General features: G+C 46.2%; 1 protein-coding gene across 2 annotated transcripts; it reads right to left on the bottom strand.

Annotated features, from left to right (window-relative positions):
- Positions 1-4290: 4290 nt before the first annotated feature.
- On the bottom strand, positions 4291-19536 carry Tnfaip3 (TNF alpha induced protein 3). 2 transcript variants are annotated; one of them, XM_048425230.3, is made up of 9 exons: positions 19220-19536; positions 15538-15850; positions 11689-11879; positions 10813-10960; positions 10504-10674; positions 8895-9075; positions 7819-8696; positions 6919-7100; positions 4291-6338 (listed from the first exon to the last, which is right to left on the bottom strand). In XM_048425230.3, the coding sequence occupies exons 2-9, from the start codon at positions 15830-15832 to the stop codon at positions 6054-6056; spliced, it is 2331 nt and encodes a 776-aa protein (XP_048281187.3). In that variant the 5' UTR covers positions 15833-15850; positions 19220-19536; the 3' UTR covers positions 4291-6053. The 2 variants fall into 2 exon arrangements, with proteins under 2 accessions (XP_048281187.3, XP_087767702.1); XM_087911576.1 differs by lacking the exon at positions 19220-19536 and having other exon boundaries at positions 15538-15961.
- Positions 19537-20677: the final 1141 nt, after the last annotated feature.

The raw sequence follows: 20677 nt of genomic DNA, 5'->3' as shown, positions 1-20677 counted from the left end.
AGGGCAGGGATGGATTTGAGATCCACCCCATAGGTGTGGGATGTGGGAGTGGGGGAAATATAGAGGTGGCTCAGAAGAGGATAGGAGGACTCAGATGTTGAGCATTTGGACAGCAGTGGATGTTATCATGTGCTGTAAAAAGATGGCATTCTGTAGCAGTAGGGTGAACTCTGGGCACTGAAACAAAGGTAGCTTCTTTCTACCCAAGTTTTTGAACTGTTTGCCTTTGGGTGGAATAATTTCTTTACTACTCCGAAGAAGGGCAGGGTCTCCACTTTAGCATAAAAATGGATGTACCCATGACATAAAATGGTGAACCACACAGGCCCAAAGGTTCACCCACTTCAAATAGAAGCCCTGCTCTCACCTAGTCCTTGGTGCCCTCTCAACTCTCTCTGTTCCCCTGTCTGGAAGCCATCCTCTGAGTCAGAGGTTAATTATGTCACTTACTATTTTAGAAATGCTGGTGAGTTATTGTCAAATGCTGATGTTCATCATGCTGACTGAAGAACTGGAACTACCATGCTGGGTGAGAGAGCACACAGAGAAGGGAGGGAAAGAGTCTATGATCTTCTGGATAAGTGTTCACACAGTGCACACAGGGAGGATGGCAATAGGACACACACTTCCATCGCTGAGCCGCAAACAGCAGTATAGAAGAGAAGGTTCAAGTTAACCAGGCCCGCAAGGAAGCATGGATCCAAGTTCAGAACGAGAGATATTCTGTAGAACTGTCTCAGGCCGGGACTGGTGGCCCATGTCTGTAACCACAGCACTTGGACGACTCAGTCATAAGGCGATGAGTTCAAGGACAGCTTACCACATTGTTAGGACCAAGCTAGCTAGTGCTACACAGCAAGACCCTGTCTCAAAAGCAAAACGCAAGGCAAAAAATTTCAAGCACCTCATCACTCTAACAAATCGATAGAATGTAAAAGTAAAACGAAATAGTAGAGAATAAAACGTCTTTATGAATAACAATCAGAAGCAGTAAGACTTTGTTTTATATAGAAGATAATTTGATAATTAGATTCCAGCAATATAACTCTTAATGACATCTTCCCCCCCCCCTCTTTTGGCTTTTCAAGACAGGGTTTCTTTGTGTAGCTTTGGAGCATGTCCTGGAACTAGCTCTTATAGACCAGGCTGACCTTGAACTCACAGAGGCCTGCCTCTGCCTCCCTAGTGCTGGGATTAAAGGCATGATTGCTGGACCTTAAAAACATATCTTGATCAAAGATACAGGAGGGTGGTACCATAAAATTGTGTCACACAGCAATGTGGTAGCCACTTCTGTTTCTGTGAAACTACTGTGACAGTCGCACAGTGATGACATCAGTCTGTTAGACTACTGTGACAGTCGCACAGTGATGACATCAGTCTGTTCGACTACTGTGACAGTCGCACAGTGATGACAACAACCAGTGGTACAGTTCTTAGAATAAATCTCTCATTAAACCATCATGTCCTGAGCTACTATGGACTGGATCACAAGGAAATGCAAACTAACTAAGCGAGGGATGTAAATGTGGTTATATAGGAGCACATTCTTGGTTTTCGTTTTGTTTTATTTTTGTTTTTTGAGACAGTGTTTTGTAGCAGGAGGCCACTTGTTCATTTCCGACTGCTTAGCCCGAAAATCACTCCTTGGCACATTTGCTCTAGCTTCTTGTTGGCTAACTCTTACATATTAATTTAACCCATTTCTATTAATCTGTGTATTGCTATGTGGCTGTGGCTTACCGGCTAAAGTTCCAGCGTCTTTCTACAGCAAAACTACATGGCTTCTCTCTGACTCCACCTCCTTTCTCTCATCACTCAACTTAGTTTTCCCTGCCTAGCTCTGTTCCCCTATAGCTCTGCTATAGGCTCAAAGCAGTTCCTTTATTTATCAATGGTAATCACAGCATACAGAGAGAAATCCCCTATCAGGGTTTCTCCGTGTAGCCTTGGTGCCTGTCCTGAAACTTGCTCTGTAGACTAGGTTGGCCTCGAACTCACAGAGATCCACCTGCCTCTGCCTCCCGAGTGCTGGGATTAAAGGCGTGTGTCACCATTGCCCGGCTTGAAGCACATTCTTATGACTTTACAATACACACTGAAATACTTGTGGGTGTGAGATCACAATAATTGAGATTTTCCTTCAAGTAGTTCATCCAATAATTTTGAAGCAGAAGAAACAAATTTAATAAAATGTTGCTAAAGGGAGTTCATTGCATTTTTAAATAATTTTTCACAAGCTAAAAGTGTTTTCAGGATAATTTTTTAAAAAAAAAACATGGCTCTAAAATCTGGCTGAATTACACAAGGAACTCAATAAAGACTCCAGGAGCTGTGTAGGGTCCTGACTCAGTTTCCCAGAGATGATGCATTTGCAGTGGGGGTAGAAGTAGGGGCCACACTTCATGGTTCTTGCCTTATAACTCACCAAACTAGGCTAAAGGTATAAAACCTTGTCTTCAAGGCAGCTCAAAAATCTCCTAGCCTCTTACCCCAACCTTCTGTCTTGGAGCTGGTCACAGAGAGATTATCTGACCTCCCTTGTTCGCTATCAATTCCTTTTCTTAGTACTGCGACCAAATGATCCACAAGAAGGGACTTAAGGACTGAAGGGGTTATTTTGGTTGCCAGCCTGGGGGATAGAGTCTATCATGGCAGGAGCAAGAGGCAGCTGGTCACACCCCATCTGCAGTCAGGAAACAGAAAGAGATGCTGGTACTTAGCTGCTCCCTTTCTCCTTTTTATTGAGTTCAGGACCTCAGCCCCTGGAAGCCAACTTTAGAGCATTTTGCCATTTCAGTTAACCCAATCTAGAAACTTCCTCCAAGACACGACAAGAAGTTTGTCTCCTCGGTGACTCTAGATTTTGTCAAGTTGACCACCAGTGTTAAGCATCACATTTGCAACTTAGAAGGTGTCCTGCTCCATGCCTACAAGGAAACAGCTCTATGCTGTCCCGAAGCAAAGACTATTAGCAATAGGCAGATTAGATTAGAATAGGTTAGATTCTTTCTTTCCCACCACGGGTCTTCACAGTTGTCTTTGCTCGCATCGTGCATAAGCAGTGAAGCATTCATATCCTGAAGGTTAGGGTTCAAAGTGCTTCCACATGGTTAGACACATGGAGGTGCCTGGAAGGTGGGCAGCTCAGAGAAGGCCTGGAGGCTTCTCAGCCTCCAGGATACTGAGTTATAGGTTGCTATCACCTGTATTCATCGAAATTTCCTTTATAATAAAAGAACAAATATACCTCCCTAGAATCTACAATTGCCAAAGAAAATTAATCAGATCTAAGGAGGGGAGTCTTATTTCTGCTGGTCAGTCATAAGAACCAGGTAAAATCCACCTGGGGTTTGAGACTGGCTCGTTTTCCCACTGGGTGAGCTGATAGTGTTTCCAGCTCTGATGGTTGACATAGCCAGGCTAACTCTTCTGTCCTGCCTGACACAGTCTCATGCCAGTGTTCCCCTGGCTAATTTCCTCTTTCCTGGTCACTCTCTCTTTATTGTTTAGTTTCTCTACTTCATGAGTGCTTCCGCAGGAGTCTCCAGAGACCTGAACCACAGCGGTTCTCAACGTGTCGGTTGAGAGCCCTTTGGGGGCTGCATATCAGATATTTATATTATGATTCATAATAGTAGCCGGGCGGTGGTGGTGCACACCTTTAATCCCAGCACTCAGGAGGCAGAGGCAGGTGAATCTCTGTGAGTTTGAGGCCTGCCTGGCCTATAAAAGTTCTAGGACAGGCTCCAAAGCTACAGAGAAGCCCTGTCTCGGAAAAAAAAAATAAAATAAAAAATAAAAAACCTGATTCATAATAGTAGCAAAATTATAGTTATCAAGTAGAAACAAGTAGTCTTATGGTTGGTGGTCACCACAACATGAGGAACTGTATTAAAGGGTCGCAGCATTAGGAAGGTTGGGAACCACTGGTGTAGGGAAGAGACTCCTTCACATCTATCTGGCTTCTGTGGCATCACTTACTAAGTCCAAGGCCCGGGCTTGAGTCCCTTATTTCTTACCCACTGGTTGTTTCATGCATGTGCAAACATGTGCAATGGCATGTGCTACCACACCTGGCTTATACAAAGATGATGGGGATCAAACTCAGCTTCTCATGTTTGTGCAGCAAGCACTTACAGACTGAGCCCTCTCTCTGACCCCCTAGATATTTTTCACAAGTTATCTCTCTTCCCATGGGCAAAAGGTACACCCATGACCCATTAGACTTCAAAGTCTTCACATTTGAGCCCATCTTCTCCCAACACTCATCAATAGAAAACATCAGAATTTGTTCTTAAATAATTTATTTTTTTAATATTGACTTTTGTAAAGTTACAGTTCTTTAAGACAATCTGAAGAAATTCAAAAAACATAGCACGCACCCTATGAAAGACAACTAAATGTGCAAATTTCACATATTTTCTATAATAAGTATAAATAATTTCATGACTTCACATTAACAATGAAAATATCAATAGACACGAAATATTAGACTATTAACTTTGAAAGAAAGAGATGAAAATGCTGCATCATATTTGATGTAAGTCAGGGAAAGACACTAGTCAGATACGGCGAGCAAAGGCTGTGTAGAGTTACACATCACAAGCATCTTCAGGTTCTGGGTTAGACCCCAGAATGTCGGCCCTTCCCTCTGGAGAAAGGCATCTCCCTCCTAAGGCAAGTGCAAAGCACACAAAAAAGTTGCAAGCCAAGGGCAGAAACCTCCTCATCCTCATGACTATTGGCGCTGCAGTCCCAAGGCGCGGGTTCAAGGCCACAATATTTCTGTGTCCCTCCCCACTCTCACCACCACGCCATCCCCGTCTTCTCTTCAAAGAGGTAGGATACTTAGAAGCAACTACAGAAGACAGACAGCAATTTCTTCCTGTGCAGCTGGAGAGTCCTAAGAAGCATCAGGTTCTCCAGGCCTTATTCGTAAGCAATCCCTTCTTTCCTAGGGAGGCAACGAGTAGAGAGAGCAGTGGCCTCCCCACGACGTCCCGAGGTCAGGAATTTGCCAGGTTCCGAGAACATGGCAGAAGCAAGTATGTTATTCCAAGAGAATACTGAGAAGAAAATCTTCATTTAAATAACTTTGAAGTTCATAATAAATAAAGTGGAATGAGTGGCTCCCTTTATGGGGGCAGCTTGTTGAATTCACGTAACAAGCTGGACACACAGGGGCCACCCGACAACAACCAGAAAATAGGTTATTATTCTTCTCTAGGGCACCATTTCAGTGTTTATAACAAAACTTTCCTCATACATAATATAAGGGTTTATTACATATGTACACACTCAGATACACACCTCAGTCCAAACTAACCTCTCTGGAACCGAAGACAAGGATGACCAGTGGTGGCATGTCTTCCCATAAGATGTTCTGCTGTCTGAAATGTGCATGCGTACAGTCAAGAGCAGCTTGTTTGGTCTCCACGTGAACGTGTTCCGTTCCAGCAGCCTCAGGGTCACAGTCCGTGTGCGGCTCTGCTTTCCGGCAGAACCTTGGGAACCAAGTAGGCAGGTACGGGAGCCCACCGACTACAGAAGTGTTTTACTGACATCCATTTTCCCTGAGCTTCCTCGAGCTTCTTGCAGAAGGCCTTGGTGCTCTGAGGATTCAGTTTTGGCTCTCTGAGAAAAGCTTCCGAGGGGCGGGGCAGGAAGACGGTTCCAGGCTTCGACCCACTTGCGCCTTTCTTCCTGTTTCCTGTTACTGCCAGTCCTAGCGTGTACTCCATGTCTAAGGATCTCCCAGACTCCTGGTAGATGAGCAGCAACAGCTTTGCGTTGAACCTGACATCATGCACTGCCGGTCAGGTCACGAGGTCTACTCTCAGCCAGCCCACCTGGGCATAGTCTTGGTTACCAAACCTGAATGTCATGGCCATGTCACGATGAAGACCTTATCTTGCCTCCTCTGCTCAAAGCCACTTGAAGCCACTGTCCTAGGGCTCAGCCTTCTATGGCACTCAGGGGTCTGGAGGGCAGCACCACTCTCGCTGGCAGTTTGAGGCCTCTTCTGGCTGGGCCGGTCCACCTGCTTGCACTTAGCCATACATCTGCTTGAACTGGAAGCACTCGTTGCAGTAACCGTTACACTTGGCGTTGCCGAAGTGATCACAGGCAGGAGCCCGGCAGCGCTGTTTAGGGGGCTCTTCAGGAGTGGGGTCACCCCGGTGGGCCACGGAGCCCACTCGCTGGCTGAGGTGCTGGCACTCCATGCATAGTTCCTCACTGCGACAGGCCAGAATGTTCTTGCAGGAGGCCCGGGCACACTTGGGTCTCGAGGCTCCCTGCGTGGTTCGAGGCATGTCTCTGCGCTGGCTGGATCTCTGAGAGGACAGAACAGAGACGCGTGTGACATTTCTCAGGAGACCAGAGGGGGATTTCAACTAACAGGATGGATTCTACAGAGGGCTTGACCTGCCTGAGCCAGAGAAGCAGGAATGTGCAACTGAGGATCCCTAGCTCCCCACCAATCCTAGTAGAAGCTAGCCCAGTCTGGGGAAGGTTTTTATTTATTTTTTATTTATTTATTTATTTATTTATTTATTTATTTATTGTGTTGTCCTCCCCTCGCCCCCATATGGTGATAAATGGAACATTCGAGATGTTCAGGACAAAGGATTATTTGAGAAGTCTGCTTCTCCTTCAAATCTAAGAGGTCTCTGATCTATCACCTCCTGGCTTTCCAGATGCTCTCAGAGGTTTCCCTCTCAGGCTGAATGTATTAGCTTTTCAGAATCAATTTTAAGTGTGCTTGGCCAGTTTGGTACTATGCCCAGCTCACGCGCAATGTGGCTGGTTTTTCCAGGCTCTCTTCCAGCAGAACTTTTAAAGGGACCCTTTGTCATAGGGGCAGTCTGTTGCAGATGGGGGGGCCTGACACCGGAGTTTCACCAAATGTCTCACCAGTTGCTCTTCCGTCCTTTTGGCTTCGTGGAACCTCTGGTTCTGAGCTTCAATGAAGCACTTCTGACAATACCCTTCGAACATGGTGCTCCCGAGGGTGCCGCACTCCCTGCCCAGGCACGGGACGTTGTTCTGGAACCTGGGGGCTGTGGAACTGGCTTTCCCAGAAGCGGTGACAAACTCTACAAAAGAGTGGATGCTAGTCAGTATCACATCTGGGTTACTGTGCACGCACAGACAGACACTGACATTAGACAAGAAAGCAGGCTCCCAACATTGACGAGAACATCCTTAAACATGTACTTGAGGCCAAATGTTCAGAAACGTAGCAAAAATAATGTTACTGGACATCCTTGGCTTAACTGGTCTCTCACTCTGAACACGGGTCACTGATCCGTCGGAGAACAAAACTGCAGGCATTAACTGCCCACTGCCCTTTGAATTAGAGATCCCTAACCCACAGATGTTTTCCTGATGTCTATAAATACTTCCTGTCTCTTGTTAGCCCTCTTCAGACTATCTCACTGAAGATGCTAAAGTCTGGCTAGCACATATACTCAATGGCTTCATCCTAGCACTTGGGGGACAGAAGCAAAGAGATTACCAGGATTCTGAGGCCAGCCTAGGCTACGTAGTGGGTTCACCCTGGGCTAGTTTGAATTATACCAATAGGGTACTCTTGACACAGGATACATGGTAAAAAGAGTTGACATATTGAGACAGCGCCGACTGCTTCCAGATACACCAGCAGAGCAACAGAGACAGTCCCCCAGCGCAAGCCAATGGAAACCTGCAGCGAGATGTAAACGCTCTGACTGCTGGGATAGGCTACTTTCTTGCCTTCAAAGATCCCTTTCCAGGCAGTGTCTACTGCAGTAAGCAATCTAGGATTTCACTCACGTTTATTTTCTCTGTATTCGATGAAACACAGCGTGCAGAAGCCCTTGTTTTCTGGAGTCCCAAAATACATGCAGCCAGCTTTTCTGCACTTGCTTGTCCCCATCCTGTCACCCGGAGTTCGCGCTGCCTGGGAAAGGCAGCCAGAAGGGACGTCATTTCCAGTTCGATGGCAAGAGTGTGGGGAGAGACTTTGGATGAGCTGTGAGGGGTCAGACTTGGAGCGCTGGTGACAGGAGGGAGGGACACTGGAAGTGAGACTGGAGGAGGGCTCTGCTGTAGTCCTTTTGAAACAGGTACTGCAGATGCCATTAAACGTCCGAGTGACATCCTGAAGGCAGGCTTGGCACTTACCAGGATCTGCAGTGTGGCTGGCATTAAGCTGTCGGGCATTGTGGCAACGCTCACAGAGTCCATTATGCTGCACATTCAATGTAAAAGGGCAACCGGGGCTCCTGCACTTCATTGCTGTGGTCTCGCTGAACAGAAAAAGGCTGGGTGCGGTGGGCGGGGCCGAATGAGGTCCTCCAGCTGTTTCCTCTGGGCTCCAGGCTGAGGCGCCAAGTCCCGCTCCTGGAAGTCCTTCAGGGCCCAGCTTCGAGTTCAGCTTTGGGAGTTTGCTCTGGTTCTTCTGACGCCTCTCTGAGCATTCATGGCATAACGGTTGAGTATTCACGGACATAAAGAAAGGACAGTTGGGCGTCTCACATTTTACATCCATGAGTGATAGCTGGGGCGTGGAAGGCTCCAAAGGGTTCTGCGCATGCGCCCCTCTCCTGCCCCGCTCATTGTTTTCCTGCCACTTCTTGTATTCATGCTGAACAAGTTCAAAGTAATCGTCCACCAGATTTATTTCTTTGGGTAAGTTAGCTTCATCCAACCTAAAGAGCAAACAGGAAAATAAGCGGTGACTCCAAGTAACACAAGACTCTGACATCATTAGGTCCTAGAACACATTTCCAGAATGTAGTCGGTGGCACAAAACCAGTACCGAAACGCAGGCTTACGGCACAGTGTGGCCGGGAACGCTTCCTATCCCGTTCTCAAGCTGACCAGACCAGACAAAGAAGGCTGCTTACTTTGCGGCACTGATGAGGTGAGTGGTGCCAGGGTCCCAGCCTTGCACCGGGATTTCCATCACCATCAAGTATTCCTTTAAAAGCTTTTCCTTCATCTCACTCTCAGGGACTGTCAGAAAGTGAACTTTTAAGTCTTCAAATCGTCCCCGCTCTCTGTTAACGAGGGGAACAGCTCGGATTTCTGAAGGAAAGAAAGGAAAAAATAGCGCGTGAGTAAGATACTCTTCTACTAAATGATCCTGCGTGTAAGGTCATATACAGTGACTCGACTTTAAAGATACAGAAAGTATCATGCAGTCACACTTAAAAGCCAAACGGGAAAACGAACCGTGGTGAACGTGAATATAAAATGCTTTGTTTCCAGGGATCTCACAGAATGCCAAGGAGCCTAGCGCTAGCGGACTTCTTAAGCAGGGATTTCATTCGTGATTTCTGTGTATTTATTGTAGCCAGAAGGCTGCAAGGTGTTTTAGTTTCTGTTTACAACACAAAGATTCTGTACTTTCTTTTGTGCTTTTGTACACATGTATATAAGTGTATCCTGTATCTGAACTTCACTGTCCTCTCACCCCTCCCCCTCCTGCTGTCTCCACATCGTTCGAAACCCTCTGCCTTCAACTTCCATGTCTTTTGCCCTATACCCTTAAAAATAATTCTAGACCCCATGTAAGAGAAAACATGCTGTTTTCCCAAATCTATATTGTTTGTTAATATGATTATCTCTTGCTCCATTTTTTTTCTGCAAATGACAAAAATTCCTTTTTTTCCTTATGGCTGAATAAAATTCCATTGTATATACATATCACAGTTTCTTCGTCCATCCATTGGTGATGGTCACCTACGCTGATTTTGTAATCACAGAGAGGAGACAGGAGATCTGAACTGGTACATTCAAGGCCTGCCAGGCAGACTAACCAGAGTTAGAATATTGACTTTGTCGATGTCAAGCTCAGCATGTCTGAGTTTTCATGGCCTCATCAGTAGAGAAGACAAGTCATGCCAGCATCTCACAGGGATGCTGTGACGATGAAATGAACGACTGCCGCCTGGAGCCCTGAGCACAGTGCGTCTATGTACATTAAGGTATTATAATAATAGCTAACCCAACAAACATCTACTTGCTCTGTGCCAGACACGATACCGAGGCTCTGCGCATCTTAATTTGTCATGTAGTAACATTAACAGGGGAGGAAGCATGCACATATGACTGCCCAGCATATATTTACCATGCTGAAAGGGCTTCCTAAGTCATACTCAAAAAGATTGCAGAATAGTATGTTTACTGCAATTGCATTGTTGTGCCAACATGTACAACTCCAATCTGAAAATCTCAGATCTACCAATCTGACTGGACTGGGAGCATTTAGATTTCTGATTAGAGATGCTGAAAAAGTAAAGTGTATGTAAACATTCAGGACTATGAAAGACACTGAAATCTGAAATACTGATTCCAAGCACTTCACGTAGTGGATAGTTAGTTCATCCTTCTTGATTAAGTAAATGACAAAAGACCAGCCTTAACTGAAACAGCTTCAGCTGGGAACAATAGAGCAAGGCCCGGGACTCCAGGATCCAACAGGATTACGAATATGAACTGATATTTTCTTACCAGGTCCACTGTCCTTCAGGGTCACCAGGGGTACAAAGTGCTGGCTGTCATAGCCTAGGACAATGGGGTATCTGTAGCATTCCTGGGCGGGCCAGTGAAGAGGCAGGTAAATACCACCCACTTTCAAAGGAGCAAAATTGGAACCGGATTCCAAACTTCTTAGCATTTTGTCTGTTAATGGGAAGAGAAAACAAAGTAAGACCCTGGGTGACTTTCAAGAAGCCGTGGGGGAACCCAGGTTTCTCCTCAGAGTTAGAGCATCGGGGCTGAAAGGCATCTGGGGAAACACGGAACCCTGAGGCACCTCACCTGCAATGACAATGATGGGTCTCCTGAGGATGTTGCTGAGGACAAATACGTGGATTTCTTCCAGGGAATTATACTGGAGTCCGCTCCGGGCTGCAGCTGTGTCTGTCGACGCCATTTTGACCAAGTTGTCCCATTCGTCATTCCAGTTCTAAGGGGAGAAAGGATGAGCAGGTCAGTCCCTCTGCATTTGTCCCCTTAGGAAACCCCACTCATTGAAATAGTCCGGCAAACGTTCATCCCCTCCCCAGTTTTGGCTTCTTCCTTTACTTTTTTCCACTGCAGAGCAAACTCAAAGCTGATGAGAGATATTGACAGCATTTGCTTTCAGAAAAGTTTCCTACCTGGGGCAGGGGGATAAAGCTCAGTTGGGAGAGTGCTGGCCTAACATGGAGTCTTGGGTTTGATATCTAGCACCACATAAAATCACATGGTGATGCATGCCTGCCACCCTAACACAGTGGAGGTGGAGGCAGAAAGATCATCTTCAGCTATACAGCAAGGTCATTTTCTGCTGAATAGCAGGTTTAAGGCTACCCTGAGCAACATGATACCCTAGCTCAGAAAAAAAAAAAAAAAAAAAAAAAAAGAGGCACGAGGATTATGAGGTACATTCTCCCTGGGAAGTCAGGGGAGTACATAAGGCAAAGCCACGGTTGCAAGACATGCACACTGAGGGATCTGTGGCTCACAAACCTAAGCAATGAGTGTCTAACGCCTGGGATTATTCCCACAGAAGGTTCTTGGGTGTTTTCCATTGAGTATGTAGTGCTTAGCGCAACTCATATGACTTGTAAGTCATATGTTCGTCAGGGAGCAGGGACTGGCCCACAGTACCCTCTGTCCACCATGGGGCTGTCGTACAAGCGCCAAACATACCCGAGTGTCGTAGCAGAGTCCTGTTTCCACAAACTCCTGAGATTTCAGAGACTCCAGCTGCCAGCGGAATTTAAAGTTCCGTGTGTCTGTCTCCTTAAGGGTGCTGAAGAGGGCCTTCCTCAGGACCAAATCCGTGTCCTGAACACCCCACATGTACTGACAGGTTGCATGCATGAGACAGTTTCCATCACCTGAGGACAGAAGGGGGCTGTGAGTGGCAGATAAGCAGCCCATAGAGAATGCCCTGCAAGCCCACTGCTGGGGGCCTGTATGGTTGATCTTAAGGGCCAGTTTCTATCAATGGCAGATAGAAGAAAGAAACTTTTTTTTCCTTCCTTTTAAGGGGAGGAGTCAGACGACCTCCACTGTAGCATGGCTCTGCCCCTAATTGGTTAGGATGCCTTTAGGAACATTCCTGAGCTCTCCCCTATTTTGTGGAATGAGGACAGAGGTTTATGAACTCTCTAGTCCCTTTTCTTCTTCCTAGTCCTTGGTTTCCTGGCTAAGGTCCTGGCACTCCTGCTCTCTAGTTCTAAGGAAGGTTTCACACCCAGGGCAATACACACACCAGGAAGCCACTATGGCTCAGCCTATTAGATAGGGCCGGTCTGGCTATGACTAAGTGGTAAATGACTTGGTCATTCCACTTTAGCTTTGGGGACCTGGGAGTTTCCTCTCCTAGCTTACTGAGTAGGATTGACAGCACCAAATGACCTGTAGCCTGCTGCAGGCCATGCCCCAGCCTCCAATGCATTATGAGAACCTGATTGTAAGCAATTGCAAAGCCCCTTTGATAGAATTAAAAGGCAGCCTGGCTTGGTTGTACAGGATTATTAATTCTAGCTTTGGGGAAGCGGAGTTGGTAGGGTCAGAGGTTCAAGGCCATCTTTAGCTCCAGGGTGAATTGAGAATTAAGGATTGCCTTAAACCACAGGAGACCCTGTCTCAATCAGTCATCAGTTAGTCAATTAATATAATAAAGAATTAAAAAATAAAAGTTAAAAAGATGTTGGCATATAAAATAATTCAGTGTTTGAGGCTATCATTTTGAGGAAGAGACAAGTTTAATTTTCTTACACTCATTTGTGGCCTTTCCAGGATACAAGTCACAATTCACCAGACTGTATTCTTTCAGTTTGTTCTTTTATTTTTTGTCACTTCTGGACATTAAACTCAGGTGTCCCACAAATGCTAGGCAAGGGCTCTATTAGTGAGTTACATTCAGTCTCAGAATGCATTCTTTTTCATGCCCCAAACAGTAAACATTGGGGGTGGGGGGACAACTTGATATAAAAGTAGTCAATTCCCCACTCTCCTTTGGAAAGTATTAAATACTTTTAATTTTAAAAAAGTTAAAAGTGTAGGCTTTTTGGTATTTTTTTCTTTTTTTTCCCACATCATTCTGTCGGTAAAGCAATAAAGCTATTTGAAATTCCATCAAATTCTAATTCCAGCGAAACTGTAAACCACAACCTGTCAAATACACATCCAGGGTCAGTCAGTATTCCTTCAGTGTGTCCACTCCCAACAACTCCCTGAACTAAGGAGCAGAAAAGACCATTCGAGCCCAGTGTCAGGCCGAGGTGTGGCAAGGACTGCATTCTGTTGAAATTTCCCCTTTGCAAAATCTAGAGCAAAGATAAGGCTTTTTTTTTTCTTCTTCTTGCGCTTACTTTCAGTTCTTTATTGAGATGCACCAGCATAAAATTCCCTAAGTAACATGTGGAATTCCCCAGTGCGAAGATATTTGACTAGCAATTGAGCAACAGTTGTTGTACGTTTTGTTCTGGTGTGTAGACATTTAAACTGTGAACTGCACCCTGGACTTTCCAAGTGGGTGTGGTCAGGCTGAGCTGGAACCCGGCTACTCACTATACAAGTGAAATCGCAGCAGCCAATAGACGCTGGGATTTTCACGAAGTTTCAATTTTATGCCACCTACTCCCTTCCTCGTTCACCCACAGTCTCATATCCTCAAATGCAGACTCCCGAATCACCCCCTCCCCAAACAGACCTGCCTTTGAAGGAACCTTCCTGAAGGGGAAGGATTTTTAAAAGGAAAGAAAAGATGTTAATAATAATCAAAGGGCAGAAAGCCACTTCCCACCCCACCCCCCCCCCCAAAGGTTTTTTCTTCCTTTTTTATAATTTTAAGAGTTTTTCTTCAAAGCAGGAAAATTAGAATTCTGGGGCCCCAAATCCACATTTTTTCCCCCAACATGTTACCAAACACCTCTGCTTTTGTAGTTTTAGTTGTAGCGTGAATCCTTGAGAATTTAAATGGCAAAGGAAGTGTTTAACATTTACTGTGCTTCCCCCCCCCCACACAGGAAAGCAGATACTTCCTCTGTTAAGGAAATACTATATAATGTCTGCTAATTCCGTCAGTGGCAAGCAAGATAAGGCTTTTCTTTCTCTACCCCATCTCTAATTCTCTCAACTCCATCTCTCTTTTTGTAACAAAATGGGACATGGTAAAAACCACAAACTGTCAGGTATCTAAGCCCCTTGATGACAAGTTAGCATAATTATCTACTAGGCATCACTTGACTTAATGCCAAGAACAATGTAGATAATCACTGTCTCCAGTTTTCTTTTGACTCTATTTCTTAAGAGTCTAAGCTTCATAAATATAGGGAAGATGTAGGGGTGATATACAAGAGTCCCAGAATCAAAACAAACAAAAGCCCACATCAACCCATCACCAAGTTACTCAAGTCAAGAACAGCCTAAGTTAATGTACCAATTAAGTTATTAAGTTAACGTTCCTAGCACCATTACTGCCAACAAGGATTTTCTACTCTTGGATGTATTATTTTGACCCAGAGAATGTAGTCATAGATACAAGAAAATGAGATTGTACTCTTACCAACACTGTAAGTATTTAATTGGTCTCACACAATCTCTGTTCTTATAATAAATATCTACACCCTAAAGGCAGAATTTCTGTGACTGTAGGAAACAATATCATTGGATGTTCCAGCCCACGCACACATTCTTACTCAAAGGATGTGATTTAAAAAAAAAAATATGACAGTGAAGTTGGTAATAGAAAACAGTAGTCAGAGGTGGAGGGCTCCACTGCAGAAAAGCCCTGTCTCTCATCAGCTTAGGCAACTGAACCTAGGTGAGGGAAACAGAAACGAAGGCATCCCCACTCCTTAACATCCACTTGTGGGTGAGCCTAGAAAATGCCATCAACCCAGGAGGAGCAAGAACACCATCACAAGCATGTTTCTAATGACAGTGGTGGACAACCGTGACTCTGGTTCTCAGCATTCTACTTTCCTATTAAAACCTAAACCGTTTAAAGCCGTCTCATTCTGGCCAGAGAAGGTGGTAGATGCTTTGGCTAATGTAAGCATTGGAAGATTAATCCCCCAACTGGGGCCTAGGGTTTAGAAATGCATTCCATAAGCCTTCATGTCCTCTGCCTCTGTACCCTAACACACACACACACACACACACACACACACACACACACACACAGAGAGAGAGAGAGAGAGAGAGAGAGAGAGAGAGAGAGAGAGAGAGAGAGAGAACCTGAAATAAATTATTCACCAACTGGATGGAATGTTGCACACTTGCCATCCCATCATCCCATCACTTGGAAGATGGAAGCAGAAAGATCACAGGTTTGAAACCAGCCCAGGTCAGACAATGAAATCTTGCCTCAGTACAACAGCAGACTCATTAAACACATTCATGGCTGTCACCTGTCCCTTACCAAGTTTCTATAGGTGTCTGTTTAATGCTATTACAACTTCATGAATGGGGAAGCATCACCAGAAACAGCGTCCCCACCCCCAGGCTAGTAGAAGGGTGCTGGAGGAAAAAAGTAAACCTTACCGTTGGTTTTCAGAGCCACCAGCTTCCTGACTTCACGACACCAGTTGAGCTTCTTCTGACTTTCCAAGGAAGCCTGGACGCTTCTGTCAATGAGTGCCTTGTGGATGATGTCCCGGAACTGTGGGCAAAACTGACACATTCTGAACATCTCCAGCGTGTATCGGTGCATGGTTTTAAAATGATGAATGATCCCATTGGTAGGTTTGAAAATGTCTTCTGGGGTTCTCTCTCTTATCTTCACGGCTTTCCGCATATTGCTCAAATACAAAGCCTGAGGAAGGATTTGTTCTGCCATGGTCCTCCTTGTCAAGGCCTGAAGAGGAAGGGGAAAAGCCCATTCCGTTAGCCTGCCTTTAACACTGTTCCCATATACCTGTCGGCAAGAAACCCGGGTGTCTGATCTTGTCATTACTCTCTTAGTCACCTCTGCTCCCAGGATACTAGCTGGCCCTGCAGATTAACTCACACTGGACTGTTGTAAGCTACATCACTTTTAAAGATTAGTCTAAACAAGAGAAGGAAGGCGGAGCGTGGGTACTGAGGAGGAGGGGAATAACCCATGCTTTCAGTAACGTTTGTCAGTTAGCCAAGTCTGTCTGTCAGTGACAGGTCCCGCTCCACAAAGCCAACCTCAGATCTTTCGGATGTCACCCAGGACCTGTGAAAGTCAGCTCAGGGCTTATCGGAGTCCTCAGTCTAGATTGTCATCGAAGACCACCACCATTCAGTCCTTGCTCTTGAGTGGAGTCTAGATCCAGGTCACTCAAACATCCCCTTCTTGATGCTGCAAAGGCAGCAAATATTTGATGGAAATCCCAGGTGGCAATCTAGCTGCTGCCTGGTATTTCCTCTATGGTATTGCCCACAAAGAAAAGTATTAAATACTTGCTTTAGAGAGTTTATGATATTTATAAAGAGTCAACACCAGATTGTTTCATAACCAACAACAAAATCAGCCTATTTCTGGCAAGATGCTTTGCAATCTTAAGAGCAAATAAACGTCAACTCTACCTCAGAATCCTGCCACGGAACTTCACAGAAAAAAAGCAGAATAGCAATGAGGTACACCACACCTCCCAGAAAAAAAACAACAGATACCAGGGAGCTCTGTGATTTCAACTAAACTGACAGCCAACTTTTATTGCTGAGGTCCAGGTACCAATGCTTAGAGACACCGCCTCCGCTTCCTTCACCGTAGAAGATCAAGCACAATCAAAGGTGGAGGAAATGAAATCTGGAAGCAAATAGGGAGACTATCTGGGCCAGGGTACTGCTCAGGACAAAAAGGAGTAGCCACATGGCCACCCAAGCCATTTGTGCACGAATGAGCACTAAAGCACAGGGTCATCCTTCCAGGGTGGAGTGATGCTGAGCCAGTTCTGCCTCAGAACTGTCCCCATGGACCCATAGGGCATTTGGCCACACAATCTGATTTCCTAGAAGCCAACAATGTAGAGCACCTAAGAAGTCTCGCAGTGATGCTTGATTCCACTCTGGCATCACACTATCTACCAAGGCGAGCTCACCAGGTAAAAAGGAGTCGTGACTGTGTAAGAAGGAGAAGAAGAAATCTAGGGATTAGAAAAGCCACTCCTGGGTGGGTCCAGGGTCTCTTCAGCCCAATAAGTGGTCTAAATTTTTGCACCCTGCTTGAAAGGGAGAGGTTGCTACTGGGGATCTGCACTGGAATTCTTAATCTAAATGGTAGCTAAGGCCTAGATAGAATCCATTTCCTCAGTCTGATGCCAGTTATTCCTTGGAACTGGAATTAAGCAAAAACATTGCAGGAATGAGACAAAACTATACATACCACACATACATCTCCTTGGCAATGTAGCAATGATCTCTTTCACAATGTCATTATTCATCCATCCATCCTTCCATCCATCCGTCCTTCCTTCCTTCCATCCATCCATGCAGCCAGCAATGCCAGGCCATTCATTTAAGGCCAATCCCTGTACTTGATGCTATAGCTAAACTATGACTTCACTTCCAGCCTTGATATCACACAGCACTAGGTTTGCAACTAAGGCAATGAAGGCAAGGCCCATCTCGGGTCCAGGAGCCACACATCTTAGCTTTGCCTAGAAGCCAAATCTTTCTGTTTCCTATGCCCATCTCCTAGTATTCTAACAGCAGCCCTCAGTATCAGACAAGGTGGTAGGAAGACTTTCCATCAGTGAGTTGCATCTCATTCTGTTTTTCTGATTATTCTACACTAAAGATTTTACACAGATCTAAAAATGGTGGGGGCTTTAAAGCATACTCAAGACATGCAAATGTCAATGTTTGCTAGCCCACTGCGATCCCATTCATAAAGTACCTGGCAATGCCTGAAAAAGTTCTTTAAAACAAACCTAAACCACTGCTCAAGTTTCCAGTTCTTGGACTTCCCCCACATTTAGAGAATAAATTTTCCTGACATTATTGTAATGTCTTATGGGTAAAAAAAAATTACAGCACCACCCTTAACTTTTAAAAATATATTTGTTACCTCACTGCTTGACAGACAAATTTCCCAATTTTTGTCACAGGATCAATAAGATTCTACAGAACTTACTCATCAAAGTCTTTCCCCAGGTTTTATTTTTCCACTCTGAGCAGATTTTTTGTTTTGTTTTGTTTGCGATGTGGAAACTTATGTATTATTTATCCACAGATATACCTCAGGCAATTGTTGGGAAGTACCCCTTTAAAAACCATGCCACGAATTTCAAAGGTCCCAAAAGTATCTCAGCCAATGAGAACGGAGACCTGATGGGCTGCTCAATAATCTGGGACATCGGTGTCCAGAAGACTAATTAACAATGAGCAGCTCCAAAGGGTGCCCCCAGACACTTGACCAGACTAGCTTTCCAAAGAAAGATCAGAGACCAGGAGAACTCAAAACAAAGCGCGCTCCAGAAAGAGCCCTTAATACCTCAGCTTTCCTGAGAGGCCAGGTGGCAGGATGTGGGACGAGCCGGACTGACAACCACAGTCTGAGTGTGGGGTCGGCCTGTAGAAGGGAGTTTAACATGCCCTCTAAACTGGAGCCCCCAACAAGCAAGCCAGAGACCCATTTCTGCATGCATCCTCTTCTTTCATTGCTGCAACTAGGGACGACAATCTCGCAGCATTCCCCCAACATTCACCCCCCCTCCCTCCCCGCCAGATCACTGAGTCTGAGGAAGCTGTCCCCGGAAGGTTCCCTGACTGAAGCCTCCAAGTCGGATTAGAGGGCCTCTGAGAAACCCATCCCCCGTTGGGCTGGTTATGTACAATATGGGATAAAACTCCCAGCACGATTTTGCAAGGTCTACGTGCTTATATGCATGCTGCACTTGATTTCCAAAAGAAAAGAGAGAGAGAGGGAGAAGAAGCAAATCGCCCACGACCACACGACCTAGGGACCCGAAGGATGACTATTCATCAGCCAACTGCAGCTTATGTCACCCTGCAGGGCCGGAAAGGAACAGCTTACAAGTCGGTTGGAGAAACCCAGGGCTGTCACCTAACTAACACCTGGCACCGGGACCTCAGCTCTGGTCCATACCCTCGTCCCAGGAACTCTGCAAAGCCGGAGCCAGGAAGACCCACACCGGGCTGGCGATGCACACCGAATCTGGCTGGCCATGCACCCCGCTGGCCGTGCACCCCGCATCCTGTTGGCCATGCACCCCGTAGCCTGAACGCCGCTCACCTCTTGAAGTCGCACGGTGCCCTGGAGCCCGAGTGGCCCGCGGTCAATCACTGCGCTCGCCGCAGCAGGGGGTCGCGATCCGGGTCGGGGTGGGGGTCGGGCCGAGGCGGAGCCCCATGGACGCCCGGTCGGGCTCGCAGTCTGGCCGGGGGTGTGCACGTCTGTCGGCGGCCTGACTCGCCGCTCCGCCCCCGCGGTCTCAAAGCCCGTGGCACTCCTCCGGCGCGAAGACAGCAGACTGGGCAGTTCCCTTTTTTTGCCTTTCAGTTGTATGTGTCGCCAGCAACAGGGGATTTCCGAAGAGGGACTTTCCGAAGAGTCACGTGACGCCCGCGTGGCGAGCGGCCGGCCGGCAGAGGGCGCTCGAGGCTGTCCCCGCCCCGCCCGAAGAAACTCCTGGGTCCCGCCCCGGGGTGTCCCCGCGTGAGTCACCTGGGCATTTCGGAAGCTGGCCTCCACGTCACATCCATGTGGAAATCGCGGTGATGGGAACTGGAAATGCAATAGGTTCTTTTTTTTTTGTAGCCTCTTTTCTGAAGAAAATAGCTGTGAGAAAGAAGGGAAATTAGAGAGAAAGAAAACCCTAAAAACCACCCGAACACCCAGGACCACAGGCCTGAGGCCGGCTTTGAAGTCAGGGCTGCTCACGTGACGAGAACTTATGAGAGAGCCCTCGGTAGGATCCCGGAGGGGATTGCGAGGAAAAGCAGCAGGGTTCCCCATGCCCAAGCTTCAGGTTGAGTGCAATGCACAGAAACTTCAGATCCCACGGTCCTGAAGCTTCTGAGTTACAGGGACAAGGTCAATTTCAGAGAGAATTAAATCCACCCTACACACACACACACACACACACACACACACTCGCTCGAAGGTCAATTTCAGAGAGAATTAAGTCCACCCTATACACACATACACACACACACACACACACATCTACTTGCTCCAAGATCAATTTCAGAGAGAATTAAATCCACACTACACACACTCACAGACACACACACACACACACACACACACACACACACCTTCACTCCATTTCTCCTTAATTTCAGAGCTCCAAGCAGCATTTTAGTTTAGAAATTGCTCCAAGTTTATTTGCCGTCTTTCTCCATGAGTCTCCAGGTTTTCTTAGGTGTTGTTTAGCTGACTTGAGATTAGTTCACCCCAAGAAACCAACAGAGGATTCTTGTGTCTGCCTTTTTCTCTGGGAGGGAAAGAGCGTTGCATCCCGTGGACAGAGGGGTGCGTTCTGCCGAGATGGTTTTTCTGTCTTGGAGTTTTCCCTTCTGGGTCCCCTTGGCAGGATTCCTCGAAAAGAAAGCGCAAACCAGACAGAAATGCTCCGTGCAGTTGTGACTTTCGGTATGTTTGTCAGACTGCCAGGCCAGGTATTGCACGTTTGAACCAGAAAGGTGTGTTCTTCTACCCAGCGGTGACTGTGCTAAGTGACAGAGCACA

The sequence above is a fragment of the Myodes glareolus genome, chromosome 1 (assembly GCF_982192425.1).
Source record: "Myodes glareolus chromosome 1, mMyoGla1.1, whole genome shotgun sequence".
NCBI classification, from domain to species: domain Eukaryota; kingdom Metazoa; phylum Chordata; class Mammalia; order Rodentia; family Cricetidae; genus Myodes; species Myodes glareolus.
This window is presented reverse-complemented; position numbering and strand designations above follow the sequence as displayed.

What these genes read in the sequence shown, in the direction of transcription:
- Tnfaip3 (XM_087911576.1), bottom strand. Translation starts at nt 15,946, where the DNA reads ATGACAAGATCAGACACCCGGGTTTCTTGCCGACAGGTATATGGGAAC. An exon ending in GACTCTGCTACGACACTCGG is followed by an intron (nt 10,961 to 11,688) that starts GTATGTTTGGCG and finishes TTCTCCCCTTAG; the next exon opens with AACTGGAATGACGAATGGGA. An exon ending in CCTGAAGGACAGTGGACCTG is followed by an intron (nt 9,076 to 10,503) that starts GTAAGAAAATAT and finishes TCTTTCCTTCAG; the next exon opens with AAATCCGAGCTGTTCCCCTC.